Source organism: Salminus brasiliensis, chromosome 4 (genome assembly GCF_030463535.1).
Source record: "Salminus brasiliensis chromosome 4, fSalBra1.hap2, whole genome shotgun sequence".
NCBI classification, from domain to species: domain Eukaryota; kingdom Metazoa; phylum Chordata; class Actinopteri; order Characiformes; family Bryconidae; genus Salminus; species Salminus brasiliensis.
Window position 1 is genome coordinate 2,692,383 of NC_132881.1, and position 18,969 is coordinate 2,711,351.

Consider the following 18,969-nt stretch of genomic DNA (forward strand, 5'->3'; position numbering starts at 1 on the left):
TAGAAGAAGTAGTAACAGTATTAGTCATTATACAAGTGACAGTAGTAGTAGTAGTAGTAGTAGAAGTATTAGCAGTGGCAGCAGTAGTAGTAGTAGCACTAATAACAGTAGCAGTAGTAGCAATATTAGTAGTAGTAATAGTAGTGGCAGCAGCAGTAGTAGTAGTAGTAGTAGCAGTGGCAGCAGTAGTAGCACTGGCAGCAATAGTATCAGTATTATCATTAGTAGCAGTGGCAGCAGCAGTAGTAGTAGTAGCATTAGTAGTAGTAGCAGCAGTAGTAGTAGTAGCAGTAGTAGTAGCAGTGGTAGCAGTAGTAACAGTGGCAGTAGTATCAGTAGTAGTAGTAGCACTAATAACAGTAGCAGTAGTAGCAGCACTAATAACAGTAGCAGTAGTAGCAGTGGCAGCAGTAGTAGCAGTGGCAGCAGTAGTAGCAGCACTAATAACAGTAGCAGTAGTAGCAGTGGCAGTAGCAGCAGTAGCAGCAGTAGCAGTAGTAATAGTAGCAGTGGCAGCAGTAGTAGCAGTGGCAGCAGTAACAGTAGCAGTAAAAGTATCAGTAAGATTTAAGATCATTGGCAGAGTCAGCGTCCTTCATTTCACCCTGAGAGAGAGAAAAACCCTTTAGATGGATTGTAATTACAGAGACGCAGAGGAGCGAAGCGTAGGGCACTGCACCAGGCTGGTTGTCCAAGCGGAACTCCTGTACATCCCCCGCCTGTGGTCAAACCTCTTAAGACACAGCAGGAGAACATAAGCACCAGTCCAGACTATCTGCAGCCCTCTTCAGCCTGACATGATTAAAGATCTTCCTGAAGTAGACCAGTCACAAACCTTCCTACTGACCTAAACACCGATCAGCCATAACATTAAAACCACTGACATGATCTGGGTCCAGTGGCAGCTGTCAAAAAGTGGATACAGTATATTAGTCAGCAAGTGACCGGTCAGTTCTTGTGTTGACGGTGTGGGCAAGCTTAAGAATCTGAGACACTCTGACAAGAACCAAACTATGATGTACTAGACAAGTTCCAGACTTGGCGGTAAACTATTCCTTTAAATAATAGTGAGTTATACGGTGTCAGAAACTACATTTAGTTATTGCTGAAGGTCAGCATTTATAAGCCTTCATTAGGCCTACATTAGCCTTTCCTGACAACTGACATACATGCTGTTCAGTGCTGACACAGACTCAGCTCAGCCTGGTCACTGGTGCTGGAGCGTCTTCATGCCGGCAAGACTGCCTTAGAAGAACTATCTGCTCTGAAGGTTCTCCTGAGAGATGGAAGAGCCTTCGTCTTTCAAATGGGTTTACTTAAAAACTGATCCAATCACTTCCAAAGAATTCTCGGCCTTGTCCGCTGCCGCCAGCCATATGCGCATTTGGCTTGAACGGCAGACTGCCAGACGGAAATCTCCAGCCAAAAAGAAAAAAAATTAAATAATGCAAGCTCACAAATTCCAGAACTCACACCTCTGATGCGTACAAGACCTGACACTGCAACTTTCCAAATTAGCAGCTATAAAAGGCCTGTCAGCTGTGACCAACCCCCCTAAGTCCAAAGCTGCGGTTATAGCACAGTTATGCATTTCTCTATGCTTTACCACACCTGATTCCACTCATCTGCTTGTTATTACCCCATTTAGCAGGAAAATGCTAAGCTGTACAATGGCAAGCATCTATTCCATTAGTTTACACCAATCAGCCATAACATTAAATAAAGCATAATATTGTGTAGGCTCCCCTGAGGCATGGACTCCACAAGACATCTGACGGTGTCCTGAGGAATCTGGCACCAAGACTAATGTTAGCAGCAGTCCTCTGGTCTCTGGACAAGGTGGTAGTAACCTGAGGCTCCTGCAGATGGCGCTGCACAAGGATGATTGGGCTATAAATACCTGCAGGATGTGTGACAGGACTCATACTTTGAGAATAGTTGATACAGGGCAGTGAGTGTCTTGTTGGATGTGTGAAAAATGGGTCACAAAGTAGATGCAGTTAATGATTGGCTAAAATGAGTGATTTTCAGCATTTGGGCGTGGCCAAAGACCATAGTGTGAAGGAAGGAGCTGAATCTGCAGGTGTATGGATGCGTACGGTCATACGGGTCTACCAGCAGTGGCAGAAATCCCAGTCTACAGGAAATTCTCCTCAGAATTGTGGCTGAAAGATGAAACAGATGGACAGGGACCTCTAGATTAGATGGAGCAGAGTGGCACACAAGAGGCATTTGCTCACTTCTGGTCCAGAATGAGGAGAATTTCCTGTAGACTGGATTTCTGCCACTGCTGGTAGACCCGTATGACCGTATGCTTCCATACACCTGCAGATTCAGCTTCTTCCTTCACACTATGGTCTTTGGCCACACCCAAATGCTGAAAATCACTCCTTTTAGCCAATCATGAACTGATCTGCTTTGCAACCCATTTCCCACACATCCAACGAGACCCTTACTGCACTGTACTACTATTCTCAAAGTATGAGTCCATATGAGTCTATATTCTTTGTTCTTTGCGTTTATTCTCATACTAAAGAACTTGCTTTTACATCAGAGTTATTGGTAAACATTGCGCTGACCAGTAATCTAAAACCACTGTATTTTGTTTTTCATAGTTTATTAAGAATACAATCTTTTTTTAACTCATCATGCGGCTTTTTAATCAAAACTCTGGTTCCAGATTCTGAACAGACAGCATTTAGACATTCAGAGTAAATAAGTAAACGTCAGTGGTTTTATACTAACGTGCATGCAGTCAACTGCATAATATACAAGCATTTTTACAGCATTCCAATATCACAGATGCCGTCAAGTTTAGCAACTTTTTTTCGTTTATCTTCGGCAAGCCAGAACCCAGCTGGACATGCAGAGTAATTACCAAAAAAAAACTCAGAAAAGAGCTCCTCGACCTCCCTCCTCGGGAGACGTATGTGCATGATGTATGTGCAAAAGGTGTCTAACAAAGGCTGATTCCAGCAAGTGTCCGCAGAGTCCAGCCAGTCCAGTCGGTGAAGTTAGCCAGCATTAGCTATACGGCTACTAAAAACTGTGCTACCGAAGTGCTACTGATGTCTAATGCAGAACTGACATCTGTAGTTGTCCCCTGCTTTAAAGCTATCTCAGCTGTTGGTGGTGGTGATGTGACGTCCATTTACTTTTACTTAAATAAAAAAAAACTAAAATTTCACGTCAAAGTGGAAAATGAAGAAACCGTCCCGCTGCTTCTGGTGACGGGGTTTTGCTTTTCTATTGGATGTTTTAAGACGTGTGATCAGTGTGATGCCTCGATCCTCTCCGATCCCAATCTGAGTCATGTAGTGTTGAATATTTGTTGATTATGAGCCTAATGCAGGTTTTGTATTCTTATAGATCAGAGGCCTTCAAATCTGGACCTTATTCCAGTTTTCAGTCTTTGACTTGGTAACCCTTGGAAGGTGTGACATTATGCGACCAATCAATTGCAATAACTGTTCCCTTAACTTCCTTTAACCAGAGAAAACGAAACTCCAAATCCAGACTGGAAACTGGATTTGAGGTCCAGATTTAACAACCTTGGCCTTAGATAATACAGTAACCTTAGCAAACCCAAGTCTACTGATACTGGCTATTGATATTTAGTGGTTGTTTTCTCAGACAGGGATTAGACCTGGACTACACTTCCCCTTCCTCAAAGATTCATTTAGTACCCTGCTGAACCAGGACTAAAGATGGAAAAAAAGAGAGAAAATGCTACATAAAACCCCTTTTCGTGCATAGTAGTTTTTTTTGGGGGGGCTACGTTTTTTAAATGAGGAACAGCCGACTCCTTTTCCTTCATTTTGATCGTACTGCTACTTTTATGACTAAGAGGGTAAGATCTGCATATCCCAATTAATCCAAGGCTTATTTAACCATGTTTAACCAGCTTAGTGCAGCAGCTTAGCTGGAACCTTGGCTTTGCTGGTAACAGCCCAACAGTTAAATCGCTGATCAGGTTTCATTTAAGTTCAGATACCCCTACTGTCTCTCAGACTAGTCTCAGCCTCAGACAGACTGATTACTGTGGGCGGAGCATCGCAGGCTGAGGGACACTAGGGATGATACCCGATACCTAATGAAAGATGCTTTCTGAGATTTCGGAGCTGAGTGACTGATGTCCATTACACGTCAATCGGGTCCCAGTTCTTAGGATTTTGTCAGTTGCCTTGGGTACGTGTTTCCAGGCAGCAGCTTTTTATTTCGTCCAATGGGAAAGCCACAATTTCAGGCAGTTCCCGCTCGACGTGCTGTTCTTTCTGCTGGCTTGTGAGGCTACCCTCAGACGGACCCGTCGTCCTTGTCCGAGTCAGGGCTGCCAGGCATGGAAACGGTGAAGATGTTCTGCGCTTTGACCTTTTCTTGATGGGTTTTAGGAGTGGATGCCCGTCCCGGCCGGTCACTCCTTTCAGACAGCAATTTTAGGATCTGTCCCACATGCTCCTCCAAAACAGCCATCCTTCCACTGAGGGCCTGGATCTCCCCCCGAAGCTCCGTCCTGGCCTCCTGCAGCGCCACTTGGAACGAAAGTTCGTGCCCGGGGTAGAAGTTTTGCTCTAATCCCTCTCCTCCGGGTAAGGGACTCTGCACCTCTCCCACGTGATCCAGTCTCTGATCGCTGTAGGTCAACCCGCTGTCCCACGAGTCGGTTTTGCGGAGGGAATTCTTCCTGGAACCACTGACCTCAATGACACCTTCAATCTGCACTTTGACCTCCGGCGTAAGGCGCTCCATGGACACAGCTTTTATGACATTGTTGCGTCCCTCTTTCCTGCCATCCTCCGGCGGAGACCCTGGAGCGCCCATGTTATTTTTCAGCCTCATCCAGCCGCGGGCCGTCCCCGCTGGTTTGGCCCGGGCCGCGTTGCTGACCTTCAGACGGGTCGTGCTTGGGGTCTGGTCACCGGAGGGTTTTATGTCCATGATGTCCCGGTTGTTCTGCTTGACTGGGTCAGCAGGTTTGGAGAAGGACAGAGAATTCTGGATGGGCGTAATCTGGGATATAGTGACCACGCCGCTACAGCAGCCAGTGCTAGCTGCTCCGTTCTGAACGGCGTGGAGTGTGTTGTGGGTAATGGCCGTGTGCGTGTGCTGTAGCTGCGTGTGCTGTAACTGCGTGTGCAGGTGCTGCTGGTTCTTCTCTAGGTCGTGCTGTGCTGAGGCCTCCTGATTGCGAAGCTCCTTCTGCTGTTTGAACTTCTGAAAGAGTTTTCGGACCGGGTGGTCCACAGGGATGGTCAGTGGAACCTCGTTCTTTGAGCGCTGTCGCTCCTCTTCCTCCTTCTTCACATCGCTGATCTTGCGGAAAATTATCTGTGAAAGCAAAACAGGAGAAGACCAACATTACCTTTATGTTACTCAAACGACTGGAAGAAGCACAATGTAGGGGTTTCTAATAAAGTGGCCAGTGAGTGGAAGCACAAGGTAAGGGTTTCTAATAAAGTGGCCAGCGAGTGGAAGCACAATGTAGGTGTTTCTAATAAAGTGGCCAGGGAATGGTACTCTTTGTTTGGTGGAATCAGTGGGCACAGTGGGTAACACACTAAGCCATGCTGAAACTTTAATGGCCCACGTCTGTTCAGCTCTGTTCAGTAAGCACTCTCAGGAGGGCCGGCTTTGGGAGCTTCATCTTAAATTATACATCCACGTTCTTCTCCCTCTCCACCTCTCGTCCTCCTTTCTGCTCCTCGCACCCCCCCTGCTTCGCCGCTCTCCTCCCCCCAGGAGCTCTCCTTGGGCTCGGTGGAGAGTAATTAGTGTCTACATGGGAGGGAGGGTCCAACCAATTGCTCCACTTTTAAATATTAATCACGGCCTTTAGCTTCATCACACACACTTCTGAGAAGATGATGGCTTTAGATGGTCCACAGGAAAAGAGAAGACGGTGCTCACGATGATCAAACATACAGCTGTTGCTACCTCCAATACGTCAGGTCAGAGTTCAGCCCTGATATCCTCCTGAACTCATCAGCAGCCAGTCCACCTGTACTTCACCCTTCTCCACTGTTCTTCACGAGTCAGTGGCTTTAGAGTGTAACTAACCAGTAATCTGAATCTGCACACTCGCTCAGAAACCACTGCAGTGCAGTTCATTCTGTAGAGGCACCTTTTCTTTTCACTGAAAACTATAATCCGGAGAGATGAGATTTCTGTTCGGGTCTGACTGTTTCCTCCCTCTGTTCTCATCATTTCTGTCGCAGAACTGACTGAGGACTAAATAAAGCCCAAATGCAGTTGCAGTCGTCCTCCGCACTGCCTGCGTTAATCTCTCTTCTCCAGCAGCCAGACAGCAGGACGCAGCTCGGCTATTCCAAAAATGCCTATGGCCAGACCAGTACACTGGAGTGTATTCCTGCCTGTGTGCCGTTCCAGTGAACCCAACTGTAACCACAGCAGCTTTGTCCTCTTTGTTCTAATAAAAGCTGCAGATGTCCCCAGATGTTTTCATCATCCTGGGGGTGGGTCTGGTCCTCATAAAGAGCCAAATACACACACAAACACACACTGATTCCAGCCCCCACATCCCTGTGAGAAGAGCTGGGTAGTCATAATAAATTAACAGTGACATATTCATCAGCTGAGGGCTCTGTGAGAGATGCTGGCTTTACTGTTATTTCCTAATAATGTGTAATGATGAGTACTCATTATAACCACAACACACACACACACACACACACACACACACACACACGACCCCTTCAGGCTGTTCTTGTGGCTTTTTTATGGCCAGATGCTGATGCGTAAGTTTTTGGGGCTTCTCATGAATCTGAAGTTGATGAAACTCTCTCAGGAGATATCCATATACATGGACAAAAGTATTGGGACACCACAAGTCAAAGAGTTTAGGAAAGTCATTCTACTCGATTTTGGAGGAGCATTGCTGTGAGGATATGATTGCATTCAGCGGCATGAGCGTCCATGAGCACCATGGGATCAGGGTGCTGGATGTTGATCACCTCCCCACCTCATCCACAATCACCATCATTCCAGAGAACACAGTTCTTCCACTGCTCCACAGCTCAAGCCCACACCTGGCATTAGGCAGCATGGAGCCAATAGGGTCATGTTTAACTGCTCCAGGGAGTCCTATTCTATTGGCAGTACTTCTCTACAGGGACTAGACAAGCTGTGTATGTGTGCATTTGCACAACTGTGTCAGCAATGGATGTAACTTAAAGTAGCTAAATGTATTCATTAGAATGGGTGTCCACAAACATATCCAAATGATACACCATATGGACAAAAGTATTGGGACACCTGCTCATTTACTGTGCCTTCCAAAATCAAAGAGTTGTCAAGGAAAGTCATTTTAGTCGATTTTGGAGGAGCATTGCTGTGAGGATTTGATTGCATTCAGCGGCATTAGCGTCAATGGGATCAGGGTGCTGGATGTTGATCACCTCCCCACCTCATCCATAAAAGCACTAAATGGAGCACAATCACCATCATTCCAGAGAGTACCGTTCCACTGCTCAGGACAGTGGTTTTGCAGCCTGGCGGATGAATAATTTAACAAAATGCTGTGAGCAGTGAAAACATCTGGAATGGCAGGTGGATTCATCCAGATGTGGGATAAGGTTTTGTGTCAAACATCAAAAGTGGAGCTTTTTGGCCAAAAAAAACAAAACAAAAAAAACATTATAATTAATAAATAATAAATAATATTATTATTATTATTATTATTATAGCAGCAATGTTAATGCTAATAATAATAATAATAATAAGAAGAAGAAGAAGAAGAAGTACAACAACAATAATAACCTTCATAATTTTTAAGCCATAGGTCATTTTTACTAAAGATATTTTTACTAATTTTTTTACTTTTTTTTACTAAAATTTGCAACAGTGGCTGGCTGATTCTGGGAGCCAATGAGATCATATTCGTGAGTTGAGGATTACAGGAGATCTGCACAAAGCTCAATAATCAATGTTGTACACAAACAAAGCCAACATCAACTCTCGTTCACATCCACCCGACACCCTCCGCTCACATTTGACACTCGGCTGCGTCAGAGACAGGCGTGAGGTGAAGTCCGTGTTGAAGAGCGTGAGTCAACGAGAGCGAGAGTTTTAAACAAGCACAGCTTGGGCGACAGCACAGCTCCACCCGACTCCGGCCTACGCAGCACAGCGTACCAGGAAAGAGGCTAAAAATCTGTCCGAGATGCCAAAAATAATATTACGTACTGTTAAGATCTTCACTGATGACCACATGGCCTATTTGGGCCGTAGATAAATAGCACTTATACTTATATGCATTATACGTTACTGGCACAGTTGGCACAGGAACTGTACAGTACAGTGAGATCGTCTCCATATGCCATTGTCTCCTTTACGTCCTCATTTCCACTGACCCAATAATTCCTCCCTTCTGTCCGCTTGCTAACAGCCCTTATGAGAAGGTTAAAATAGAGGGACAATTTCTGAAGAGGGCTGCAGAGATTGAGTGGTCATTAGCAGGGCAATTAGTCTGGAGTGGCTGATTGGAAGGGCTGAAGAAAGCACTTATGTGCAGTTGATAAATGCAAAAAAAACCCAAAGCCCAAAAACTAAGAGTTTACAAGAAATGAGCTAAACAAGAAAAGCCAGGCAAGCCTAGTTTTCCCGAACCACCATTGGCTGCTTCGAATGGTCAATGGAATTCCAATAGAGGGGAGTTTGGGTCCAGAGTATCTGCTTTGTATTATTGTGAAAACGGTTCTGTGGCATTAAAATGCCCTTTATTCAGTTTCAGGTACCAGGTCATGTGACCCTGCCTGGTAAAGGACTCAGGCTGTAGATGTGACTAACGCTGCGTAAGTGGTAAACACTGCGGCAGCAATGCTGAGAGAGGCCAGCGGTTACAATGCTAACACTGCAATAGCGATGCTAACAATATGGTAGCGTTGCTTGGCAACACTGCGATTAATAAATTAGCAAAGAGAGAACAGTATAAGCTTAGCAGATGTGGGATCTGAACCCACAGCCCTGTGATCAATAACCCAGCACAGCGAGAAAAGTGGCAGCTTAGCAAATGTGGGATCTGAACCCACAGCCCTGTGATCAATAGCCCAGCACAGCAAGAACAGTGGCAGCTTAGCAAATGTGGGATCTGAACCCACAGCCCTGTGATCAATAACCATGTGCAGAGAGAACAGAGGCAGCTTAGAGGACATGGGTATCGGATATGGGTGTTGAACTGACAACCATGTGATCAATAACCCGGACCTTCAAGAAAAGCAGCAGCTTAGCAGACGTGGGTATCAAGCCCACAACACTCTTAATCAAGCAGTTTGGAAAAGACATGCTTATAAATGTGCAGCAGTGTCTGGGGTCTTGTGTGAGTGTGTGCGAATGTGTGTGTGTGTGTGTGTGTGTGTGTGTGTGAGGACTCTTCACTGAAGCACAATTTCTGACTTAAAGTGACACCCGAGCCTGTTTGCAAGGTTAGCAAGGTAGCAATGATGTAATATTCCTGTCTCTCTCTCTTTACTTCTCATTCGCACACACACACACACACACACACACACACACACACACACACACACACACACACCTACTATGCAGCAGATTCAGGACTCTGGATTTGCAGAAATTCCTCATAATGTGTCTAATAGTGTGTAAGCACTTTTCTAATGACTCCCCACAGTGCGGTTCCCCCGACTGTCAGAGAACATTTATCAGCTGAAGTAAAGAACACGGATGATCTGTGGTCATCCAGTGGCTCCGGTCAAGAGTGTGGATCTATACATGCTTGCCATCGGCAGCCGGAGTCACAGTGAGCACAGTTGGTCTTGCTCTCTCAGGAGTGGGTCGATCTCTCTCTTTCACTCTGCACCAGTGGCAGTTTGAAAAGAGGTGGTGGCTCTGACCGTAGTCTGTGACTGACCTTCTAAATTGGGTATAAAAAATAAATAACATAAATTATATTAAATAAATCCTGAGTTTTGTTTGAATGCATTGTAGCTTCTTTAATACTGCAGGAAAGTTCTAGAAAAGTGACCTGGAGGGGTGGTGGAGTGAGGGGTAGAAAACAGAAGGAGAGAGAGAGAGCGAGAGAGAGAGAGATGGATGGAGAGGAGGGAGAGGTGGTGCAAGGACCATTTCCACAGCTTTCTTTGGGCGTTTCATAATTTAGCACACTCAGCAGAAAAAAAGTAAGGAGCATTGTGTGCTGCTGTGTTCCTCTACCACATTTCTACACACACAATCCCAGCAACACACTGAGCTTATACACTCCTGCCTGCACCTCATCATCATCACCTTCATCCTCCTCAGCATCATGAACAAAAAAAAACAAAAAAAAAACAGTTAGTATTGACTTGAACGCAGTAACACTCAAACAGCTCCCCATCCTGCCGCCTCAACACAAGCGTTTCTGGGCCACATTACTTATGTATCAGCCTTCTGCTTGTGTTTTAGTGTGTGTGTGTGTGTGTGTGAGAGAGAGAGAGAGAGAGAGAGAGAGAGAGACCCCACCGTCTGTTTCCCCCTCAGGCCCCAAAGCTCACAAACACGCGATTCCAACTAGACCACCCTGCACTCGCAGCTGGAATGCTGCTACTGCACTAATGCATGTGTACAGCTGTCCATGAGGGGGCGCTCAAAGCGTGAGCTGTATTTACAGCAATGCTGTAAAAGTGAATTACACTCCACAACTGTAGGAGGACCCAGAACTCTAAATTCTTTAAAGCAGCAAACCGTAACATACTGGTATGTTTATAGACAACAGTGAGTCGTACAGGGTCCCAAACCACATCAGCAAGTCTATCAAAATAATCGAACACCTCCACACGCTTTAAGGAGGAGTATGTGATCGGGATAGAGGGACGATACAGGCATTTTTTTTTTACAGCAGGGTAACTCTTTAGCCTGAAGGCAAAACACAGGGTAGTCAATCAGAAGAAAGGGCTGAAGAGAAGTTGGAAAATGTTGCCATGTACTGAGCATGCAGGGTGCCCAAACGTTTGCTTTGGGGTGTTTTCCTTGGGTGTTATTTTGAAATGGTAAAGGACGGAAATAAGTTTACACCTCTGGGAAATCAGGTCATCTTTTACTTGAGTAGCAGAAATTTAAACCTCTAGAGCTTTGGATCATCGTCCTGCTGCATAACCCAATTGCGCTTGAGCCTCAAATCAGCTTGAGCTGAGAATTCAGATTCCTGAATTAGATTCCCAGGCCCCAAAGCTATATGAAAACACTACCACCACCATGTTTGACAGTTGGCCTGGTGTTCTTATTGTAAAATGCATGTGTGCTGCTTTATAGTCTACTTTTCAGTGCTGGAAATCTTCTTTTTATTTTAAATGGTGTTTCGATTCAACAGTGTGAAATTAATCAACTCTGGGTGCGTCTTCTTTCATTAATTCCAATAATCAAATCCAATTATTCAATTTATTGGTTGATCGAGTAACTACAGGTGCAATTACTTCACACTGGATCAGGAGATGTTCCTTGTTTACTGTAATATATGATGGAAATCTGTTTCTGGCATTTTCACACTTGTCCCGATTACACCCTGGACCCGGGCTCGTTTGGGGGAGGTGCTCATAATCGTTGGTTTACTTTTGTAAAGGGGAATTTGAGGCTTTCCCCTATTTTCCTTGGATATGAACACTCAAGCAGGGAAGAACAGCGCTTTCTGGAGTTATGGCATTATGCACTGCAGGAACCCCTGCAAACAAGGAGACGTTCCATAGGAGAAGGTTTTTAGCCATGCGGGCGAAACCAAAGAAGTCACGTGGCGACGGAGTGGATAGCTTCTCCACCTGATTTTTAGGAGGAGACAGCCCAATGCAGGAGCACTCCCGGGCTGGAAAACTGCTTTCACACTTGACCAAACGAACCGAACGAACTCACGGAGCAAGCGGACCTGAAAAAAGCTCAGGTGTGAAAACACCCTTAAGGTCAAAGCGGCTCTATGGAACTAAAGTTGAGTTGAACTGAGGATGACTTCTCTCCTTCGTGATCATCCCTCCCGCTCCACTCCATTTCTGAAACTGTCTCTTAGCAGATGAGCTAAGACCTAAATCTTTTATTCTGCTGCAGAGCACTTAGTCAAAAATCCCAAAACACACCATGAGACACACCCTGAACAAACTGGGAACTGTCTCACTGCATTAGCTTATTAGCGCACCAACTTTTAGCATGGAGAAGGTCAAAGCAGGTCTGCTCTCCAAAGAGTGACGGGGAACCACAACACACACTCACTGTACATGAGTTCTGCGGACTACGTATGGAATTCAACTTGAGAAAGACTAGATTAAGAATTTGATGCTCTGGAGCAGCCATGCAGCCAGAGACCATGATTCCCAAAACTGGGAGTTGGCTAGAGGGATATAAAGCCTCTGGAGCAGTGGATCTGTGTTCTCTGGAAAGATGGAGCTCCATCCAGTACTGGGATGAACCAGTCATCAGTCAACGCTAGTACCTGACCTCACTTATGCTCCTGTAAGGCTGTGTTGCAATCAAATCTTCACAATTAAGGAAAGTTTCCCAACTGTCCTGAACCAGCAGCCTTCTGAGGCAACACTACCACCACCATGTTTAACTGCTGTGGACTGCAAGTGTGCCAATCGTGTAGACCAATGTCCGCAATTCTTGGTTCCATTCCTCCTCGCCAAAAATGTCCTTGTTGTTAAATGACCAGAGGCGGAGCCAGACTTGCCTACTCATTTGGTAGACCCATCCCCTTCTCCCTGACGAGGTACAAGATCAAGGTACAAGATTCTTGAGGAACGTTTGGAGGTTCTTCAGTTTGAAATGAAGAAAAAGATTCCTTGAAGGTTCCTCAGAGCACCTTAAGAGGTTCCCCCACAGTTTCAAACTCAAGGATCCTCAAGGATCTTATCCTTCAACAGTGGCTTCAGCTGATGCATTTTGGAATAAACCTTTATAAAAGTTTATGTAGGCTTAAGTCAGTTGTTGTGACGGTGCCAAATTCTTATCGGACCATTAACCAAGATGCAGATGGCTGGTAGGAATCTGTTGGCAAGAGAAGTGGAGGAATAACAAGCTAAAGAAGAAAGGAAAAACCGGCAAAACACGAGAGGAAATGAGTCAGAATGAGGAGAAGCAACGAGGAACCCAAGAACGAGGTCAGAACTTTGCTGTTGGACTGACTCATCGGGTTCGGAGGATGTAATCCCTGCAGCCAAGCAGCCTCTGTCACTACTGACCCACATTCTACCCATAATCCTCCTGACGGGTGTGATGCCGCTTTATTCTGCAGACTGTAGCCAATACGATTAGTGCATTGAGGGCTGCAGCCCAATCAGATTGCTGCCTTTGGGGGCTGATTTGAATTCTGAAAGCACAAGAAAAGAAGGAATGCCCACAGGGCTGCTGGGTTTTGGGGCATTTTGGAAGGCTGTGGAGTTCAGAGGGATTGGCAGTGGGGAGAGTCAGCTCAGCAGAAGCAGGGTGTGTTTGGCTCCAGAAACGGCACAAAAGCACACAGTGGAAAAGTTTACGCTGGTAACTCCCGCTGATGTTAGCTAGACGTTACCTTATCTATCTGATGTTAGCTAGACATTAACAAATCTATCTGATGTTAGTTAGATGTTAACTAATCTACCTGACGTTAGCTAGATGTTAACTAATCTATCTATCTATCTATCTGCTCCTAAGCATCCCGTTCTACGCATAATTGTTTTTCTATGGAGATCATTCAAGCTGTGTGTGAACGCATGTCTTACCCGTTTCCGCAGGTTGCAGGTGAGGATGAGGTTGCGCGAGAAGGAGTTGGCGAAGGCCGTGTAGAAGTCCAGCACTTTCAGCAAAGCCTCACGCCGAATTATGTGGAGGTCGCAGTAGGTCAGTGCTCTGACGTTAGCACAGGCGTGGGCTAGCGTCGCCTCCTTCCAGAAAACATCGCCAAAAACGTCCCCTTTACCTAAAAGAGAGTGAGGGCCAGTAAATTTCAAAGGCAATGAGAGAGGCACGAGCTTAATGTTTTAATTAGCACCATTCTTAATTAGCACCATGTTAGCACCAAGGCTATTAATGAATGATCTCACCCAGGCCCCGGTCCCTAGCAAAGTCTGGTAGTTGCTCTACTCAAACTGAAACTACTGTATAATTTAAGGTGGAATGGAAAGTTTCAGTAAGAGGACAGTTCAGCCTTGTTTTGGCTGCTAATTGGTAGCATAGCCGTTCTGATAAATTCAATTAAAGCTCTGGTTTGTGTTGTTCAGTGTTATAAGGGTCGTCCCATAAGCTCACAACTGAACAGTGGTTAGGGTAGTTTTCGAGTTCCTCCCTGTGGCAGACGGCAGCTTAAGGGCGCCTAGAGGGCCTCAGGGAGGGGGGCGATCTTCTACAACAAAACCAAGGAGTGGAAGTGGATCGGGCTTAAAAAATGCCTGAGCCATTGGAACTGATCGAGGCGTCCCCAAATTTAAAAGTAGTAAGAGTAGTGATGTGAACCCTACACTAAAGCTACCAATAGCTCCCAAAGTACAAACCCAAACTGCGTACACCTTCCATTCACATCTGGATAGTATCCGGATCCAATTTGGCCGGATTCCGTTTATACTTTTCTCTAAAATGTGCCTTCAGTGCAGCTGAGATCCAATTTCAACTTCCTGCTTAAAACGCACATCATTTCCGTTTCACTCCTGACATTTTACTGATGGTCTCTCATTAAGGTGGTCCAGCCCTGGGAGAGACATGGTGGAACGACAGACGGGTGGAACAGTAAATGGGTCTTGCAAATTCCTGTAGCAGCTCCGCCAGAAACTGTAAAGGACTGTTTAACCCACAGGAGAGCGAACACTGTTAATACTGCCAGCTGTGGTCGATCATGGTCGAACCAGTATCCAGAACAGCAACAATTCCTAGTGTCAATTTTCCCACTTGCCTGACTGTATCCGGTCACGGAAACACATTCCGTGATCAGATAGATCTGATCTGATCGTAATCCAATCAACAATGGGTCCTGGCTGTGTTTCCACTGGGCTTTTCATGTAGTCAAGTGAGTTCTTCAGGAACAGACCTGAAGAAGCAAAAGCACTCCAGTCGTCCTGATGAGGGATTTGCTTGGGTTTGAACCTCAGGTCAGATAAGATCAGCAAGGCAAACCAGGTTTTCATGCAAATCCAGAGAGATTTGTCTAATTTCATACAGCAGGGATAAACAAGGCAGTGAATGTGCCTCGAAGGGGATTTACTCTGGCGTGACACAATAACGACAAAATGAGATTTTCCCAATTTCCGTCATTCCTCAAAAAGATAGATTCGGAATGGTAATATTTTATAGGGCTTTGCAGACGGTAGAATACGCTGATTCTTGTCAGACAGCGCGAGGAACACAGTGCTGAAGAGAGAAGACTGGCAAGGTGGAGATGGGTAAGATTGACAGACTGGAGAACGAGAGAGACATGTTCTCTTTCAGGTCCTCTCTTTTGAGGAAGGCCTGGAGGTTTGAAGTAACAAAGATCAATGACATTACAACCTTCCGCCGTCTACTCTGACAAGCCCCTGGCGCCCAGCAACCTGGCTGGTGATCCAAAATAGCCCTGCTGACTCTACCTACAAGCCTCAACAGGGAACGGACATGACATAACCCTCCTCGCTCCTCTATGGTGTATCTGCCTTCTTACATTTGGCTTGAAGATCTGCGGAGAGAGCAGGTTCTAAACTTAGATCCATACGGGTTTAACTGTGTCCCATTTCCAGTGCAGGCCACTACCAATTAGATACATTAAACTGCTGGACCAAAGCAGCGGCCATACACAGTGGAGTGTTAACACACTTGGGGTCAAAGTCCAGGAATTTCTGGTCATCTACTCTTCAAGAGTGATGAGGGAATAGCATGCCATCTAACCACCAGGAGAAAGCACTGCTTTTATTGAGGTTAGCTGCTCCAATCTGTATGACTCGCCGGAGTTGTCGTTCCCCTCTGGCATCAATGTCCCATGGGGCACCACTGTCATACCATTGGGAGGCACTCAATGTACAAGAAGTCTATTCTCGGTACACCTTCACTACAGCGGCACTAGAACATCCCGTAAAGTTAGAACATCCCGTTTTCCATGATGCCATCACCCTTTGCCCGGATGTGATTTGCCCAATGTCCAAAAGGCTATGTAAACAGGGCACCAGGTAAAGGGTGGTAGCATCTCTGAAACCGCTGACTTTGGGAGATTTTCTAGAGCCACCATAGTGAAGGTGTTCTGAGAACGGACTTCTGTCACACTGAGAACCTCCCAACGGCATAACAGTGGTGCCCTACAGACCACTGAAGCCAAGGATGGTCACCCACACTATTAGGTAGGTGGTCATAATGTTCTCATATGACTGTGACAGTGGACTAAAGGGTGGCAGCATTCCCGGAAACCGCTTTGTAGGATGTTCTAGAACCACTGTATTGAGGGTGTACAAAGTATGAACTTCTGGCACATTGAGTCCCTCCCAAAGGCATAGCAGTGGTTCCCCACAGGCCATTGATGCCGGGGGAGGGGGGGGTTATTGACGCTCCCCTGTTAAGCAAATCACCTCTATAATAAACACCTTCCATCACCTAATATTGTAAATATGTTTAAAAGCTGGCCATTGGTGGCGATGGTGGTGCTTTACACGTGTGGTCCCTTAAAAGAGCTTGGTCCATCCCTGAGTAAATGATTCAGCTTGCAGGACTGATTACATTCAAATTAGCAGCTACAGCAAACAAACAAACACTTTCCATAATGAACTACGGTACCAACAAAGCCCACTGCGCCCCCGTCTCTTCACAATTCATTTGCTAATGATATTATTGCATTACTGCATCTGTGTGTGGAATACTAACAAGGTATTTCATGGAGAGCAGTTGCTGATGGGCTTTCTTTCTGTTTACACTAGGGCTAAAAGGCTGCTTTGGTGTTAAGATAAGATGTTCTTTATTGTCCCCTAGGGGAGACTTTTTCTTGGACTATACACTTGGTCTACATTGGCGGGTACAGGTATTTTATATATACAGTAATATACGGTTGTATATCTAACAGTGTGTTTTAGGTCATTACTTGAAACCACACTATCAAGTACACACTAACAAGTATCTAGCCATATTTTAGGTCTAGTGGGGACATCTGCAGGAGACGCAAAGGGTCCAGGTGCTTTAGAAATGAGGGTTACTGGGGCCCTGAGTGGTCCAGTGGAATAAGGCGCTGTCACTATGACTGGAGGATCGCTGGTTTGAATCCCGGTCATGCTGCTAGCCATCGAGATTGGCCCCAATTGGCCTTGCTCTCTCCAGGGTGGGTAGTAGATGGTGGGTACCTGGTGCGTTGGCTGGCCGGTGATGTTAAAAATAAATTAAAAAAAAGCCGGAGCTCAGAGGGGGCATGTGTTGGTCTTTACCCTCACTAGTGATAAGAGGATCATAAGTATGGGCTGGGTTATTGGCGATCCAGTTTAAGGATTGGTGATCACAGTCCTATCCAGCAAGACACACCTGTTTTGAGAGATGGTGTGTTCTTGAGTTTAAAACCGAGACGACCTCTGGTGCGGTTCGTTCCACCAACCTGACCTGCCCAGTTAGTAGAGCTGTGTCCCAAATTACACACACTACCACACTACACAGTGGTTTAAAAGTAGTCACCATTAGAACTGCATTCATTGGTGTAGTCACCTCACTAAAGTCATGAACACAGGTGGGAGTTGGGATGCAGTCATAGTAATGTTTTTAAAAAACGTACTCCCACTAGTCATTGCTTGGATCATATAGGACCCCAGACACACCTACATGGATCATATAGGACCTAGCTTGGTCCAGACACTTGCCTTATGCATACTTCTACTCGTAGACTCCAGTCATACGTGCATCATACGTCACCTTTATTCGCTTTTGATTTGATTTAAGTGTCTGATTTTCATAACACTGTATTGTGCATCAGTTAACCAATAGCAACAGAGCAAGGCCAAAGATCACTTTGAAGGAGCTGCAGAGTTCTGTATGTTGCTGACATGAAATTTTCCCGTGCCTTCTTTAAATTTTGTCCAACCTCACACAAGCACCTACAAAAGAGTGTATTAGTGGGCGGAGCTTGTATACATCAAGTCATTAGCCGCTCTCTCAAAAAGAGAGTCCAGTCCTCTACCGTCTATAATCAGCTGCATTCTTTCAAGACTCCATCATCAGCTGTCCAATGGTATTCTTTCAGAGTTGCTCAGAACTTGGCGGGCAGGCCGAGCACCGGCTGGAACCTGGCAAGCGGAGATGAGGAATAATTGAATTCTGTTTTAAAAGGACGGAGACAAACGAACAGATTTCACTCCGTTCGAACCCCTGCAGCGTGGATCCCTGCAGAGCTGTTCTGCTGCTCCCCATCTCGCCATCACCTCCATGGGAGCCAGCCTCCCCCGCCACACCCTCCACCACAACCCCCACACCTCGGCCCTCGGGCCTCCTGTGGGAGCTGATTAGCGCTCTGTGTGACTCAGTCACCATGGCGACTGCTTACAGTGAGGATTTCAATAAAGTTAGTGATTGGAAGCGAAGCGGCCTTTAATGGAAATGGAAACACAATCAAAGTGGTAATAATAGAGGAAAATCCTCAGAGAAATCTAATTTATAAATTTTTTCCCCACATATGGAGCCAATCAACGAAGATATGTTCAGGGTCCAAAGTTTTTCATCATCAATAAAAAAAGAATAAAAGAACAGTACAGTTAAAATAACAGTCAAGCTCAACAGTCATTTACAATATATGTACTCCCATATTAGCCTATATAGCCCATATTCATAAATAACACTGAATCATACAGTGTCTGCAACCACATAATCAAGTCTATTAGAGATTACTGAAAACCACCTCAAAGTTTGAGGACAGTGTGTGACGATTTAGGCCTTCAGTTAGTAGCATGCCTTTTGGGAGCTTCCATGAGCTTTGTATCTCCAGTGTAAATGTGAGGAAGCACACATCTGGTGCCAAACACAGCCTCCCTGCTCAAAAATCCACCTTAAGACCTCACGTGTATGAGGGTACATGGTTCC

At 45.5% G+C, this 18,969-nt stretch overlaps 1 protein-coding gene across 1 annotated transcript in view; it reads right to left on the reverse strand.

Moving 5' to 3' along the window:
- Positions 1-2,620: 2,620 nt before the first annotated feature.
- Positions 2,621-18,969, reverse strand: part of kcnh5b (potassium voltage-gated channel, subfamily H (eag-related), member 5b) — a 44,767-nt gene continuing 28,418 nt past the window's right edge. The window contains exons 10-11 of the mRNA XM_072677331.1: positions 13,692-13,888; positions 2,621-5,328 (exon numbers count right to left, since the gene is read on the reverse strand). Coding sequence (XP_072533432.1) covers positions 4,297-5,328; positions 13,692-13,888 — 1,229 coding nt within the window. The 3' untranslated portion in view covers positions 2,621-4,296. The remainder of the gene's footprint in view (positions 5,329-13,691; positions 13,889-18,969) is intronic.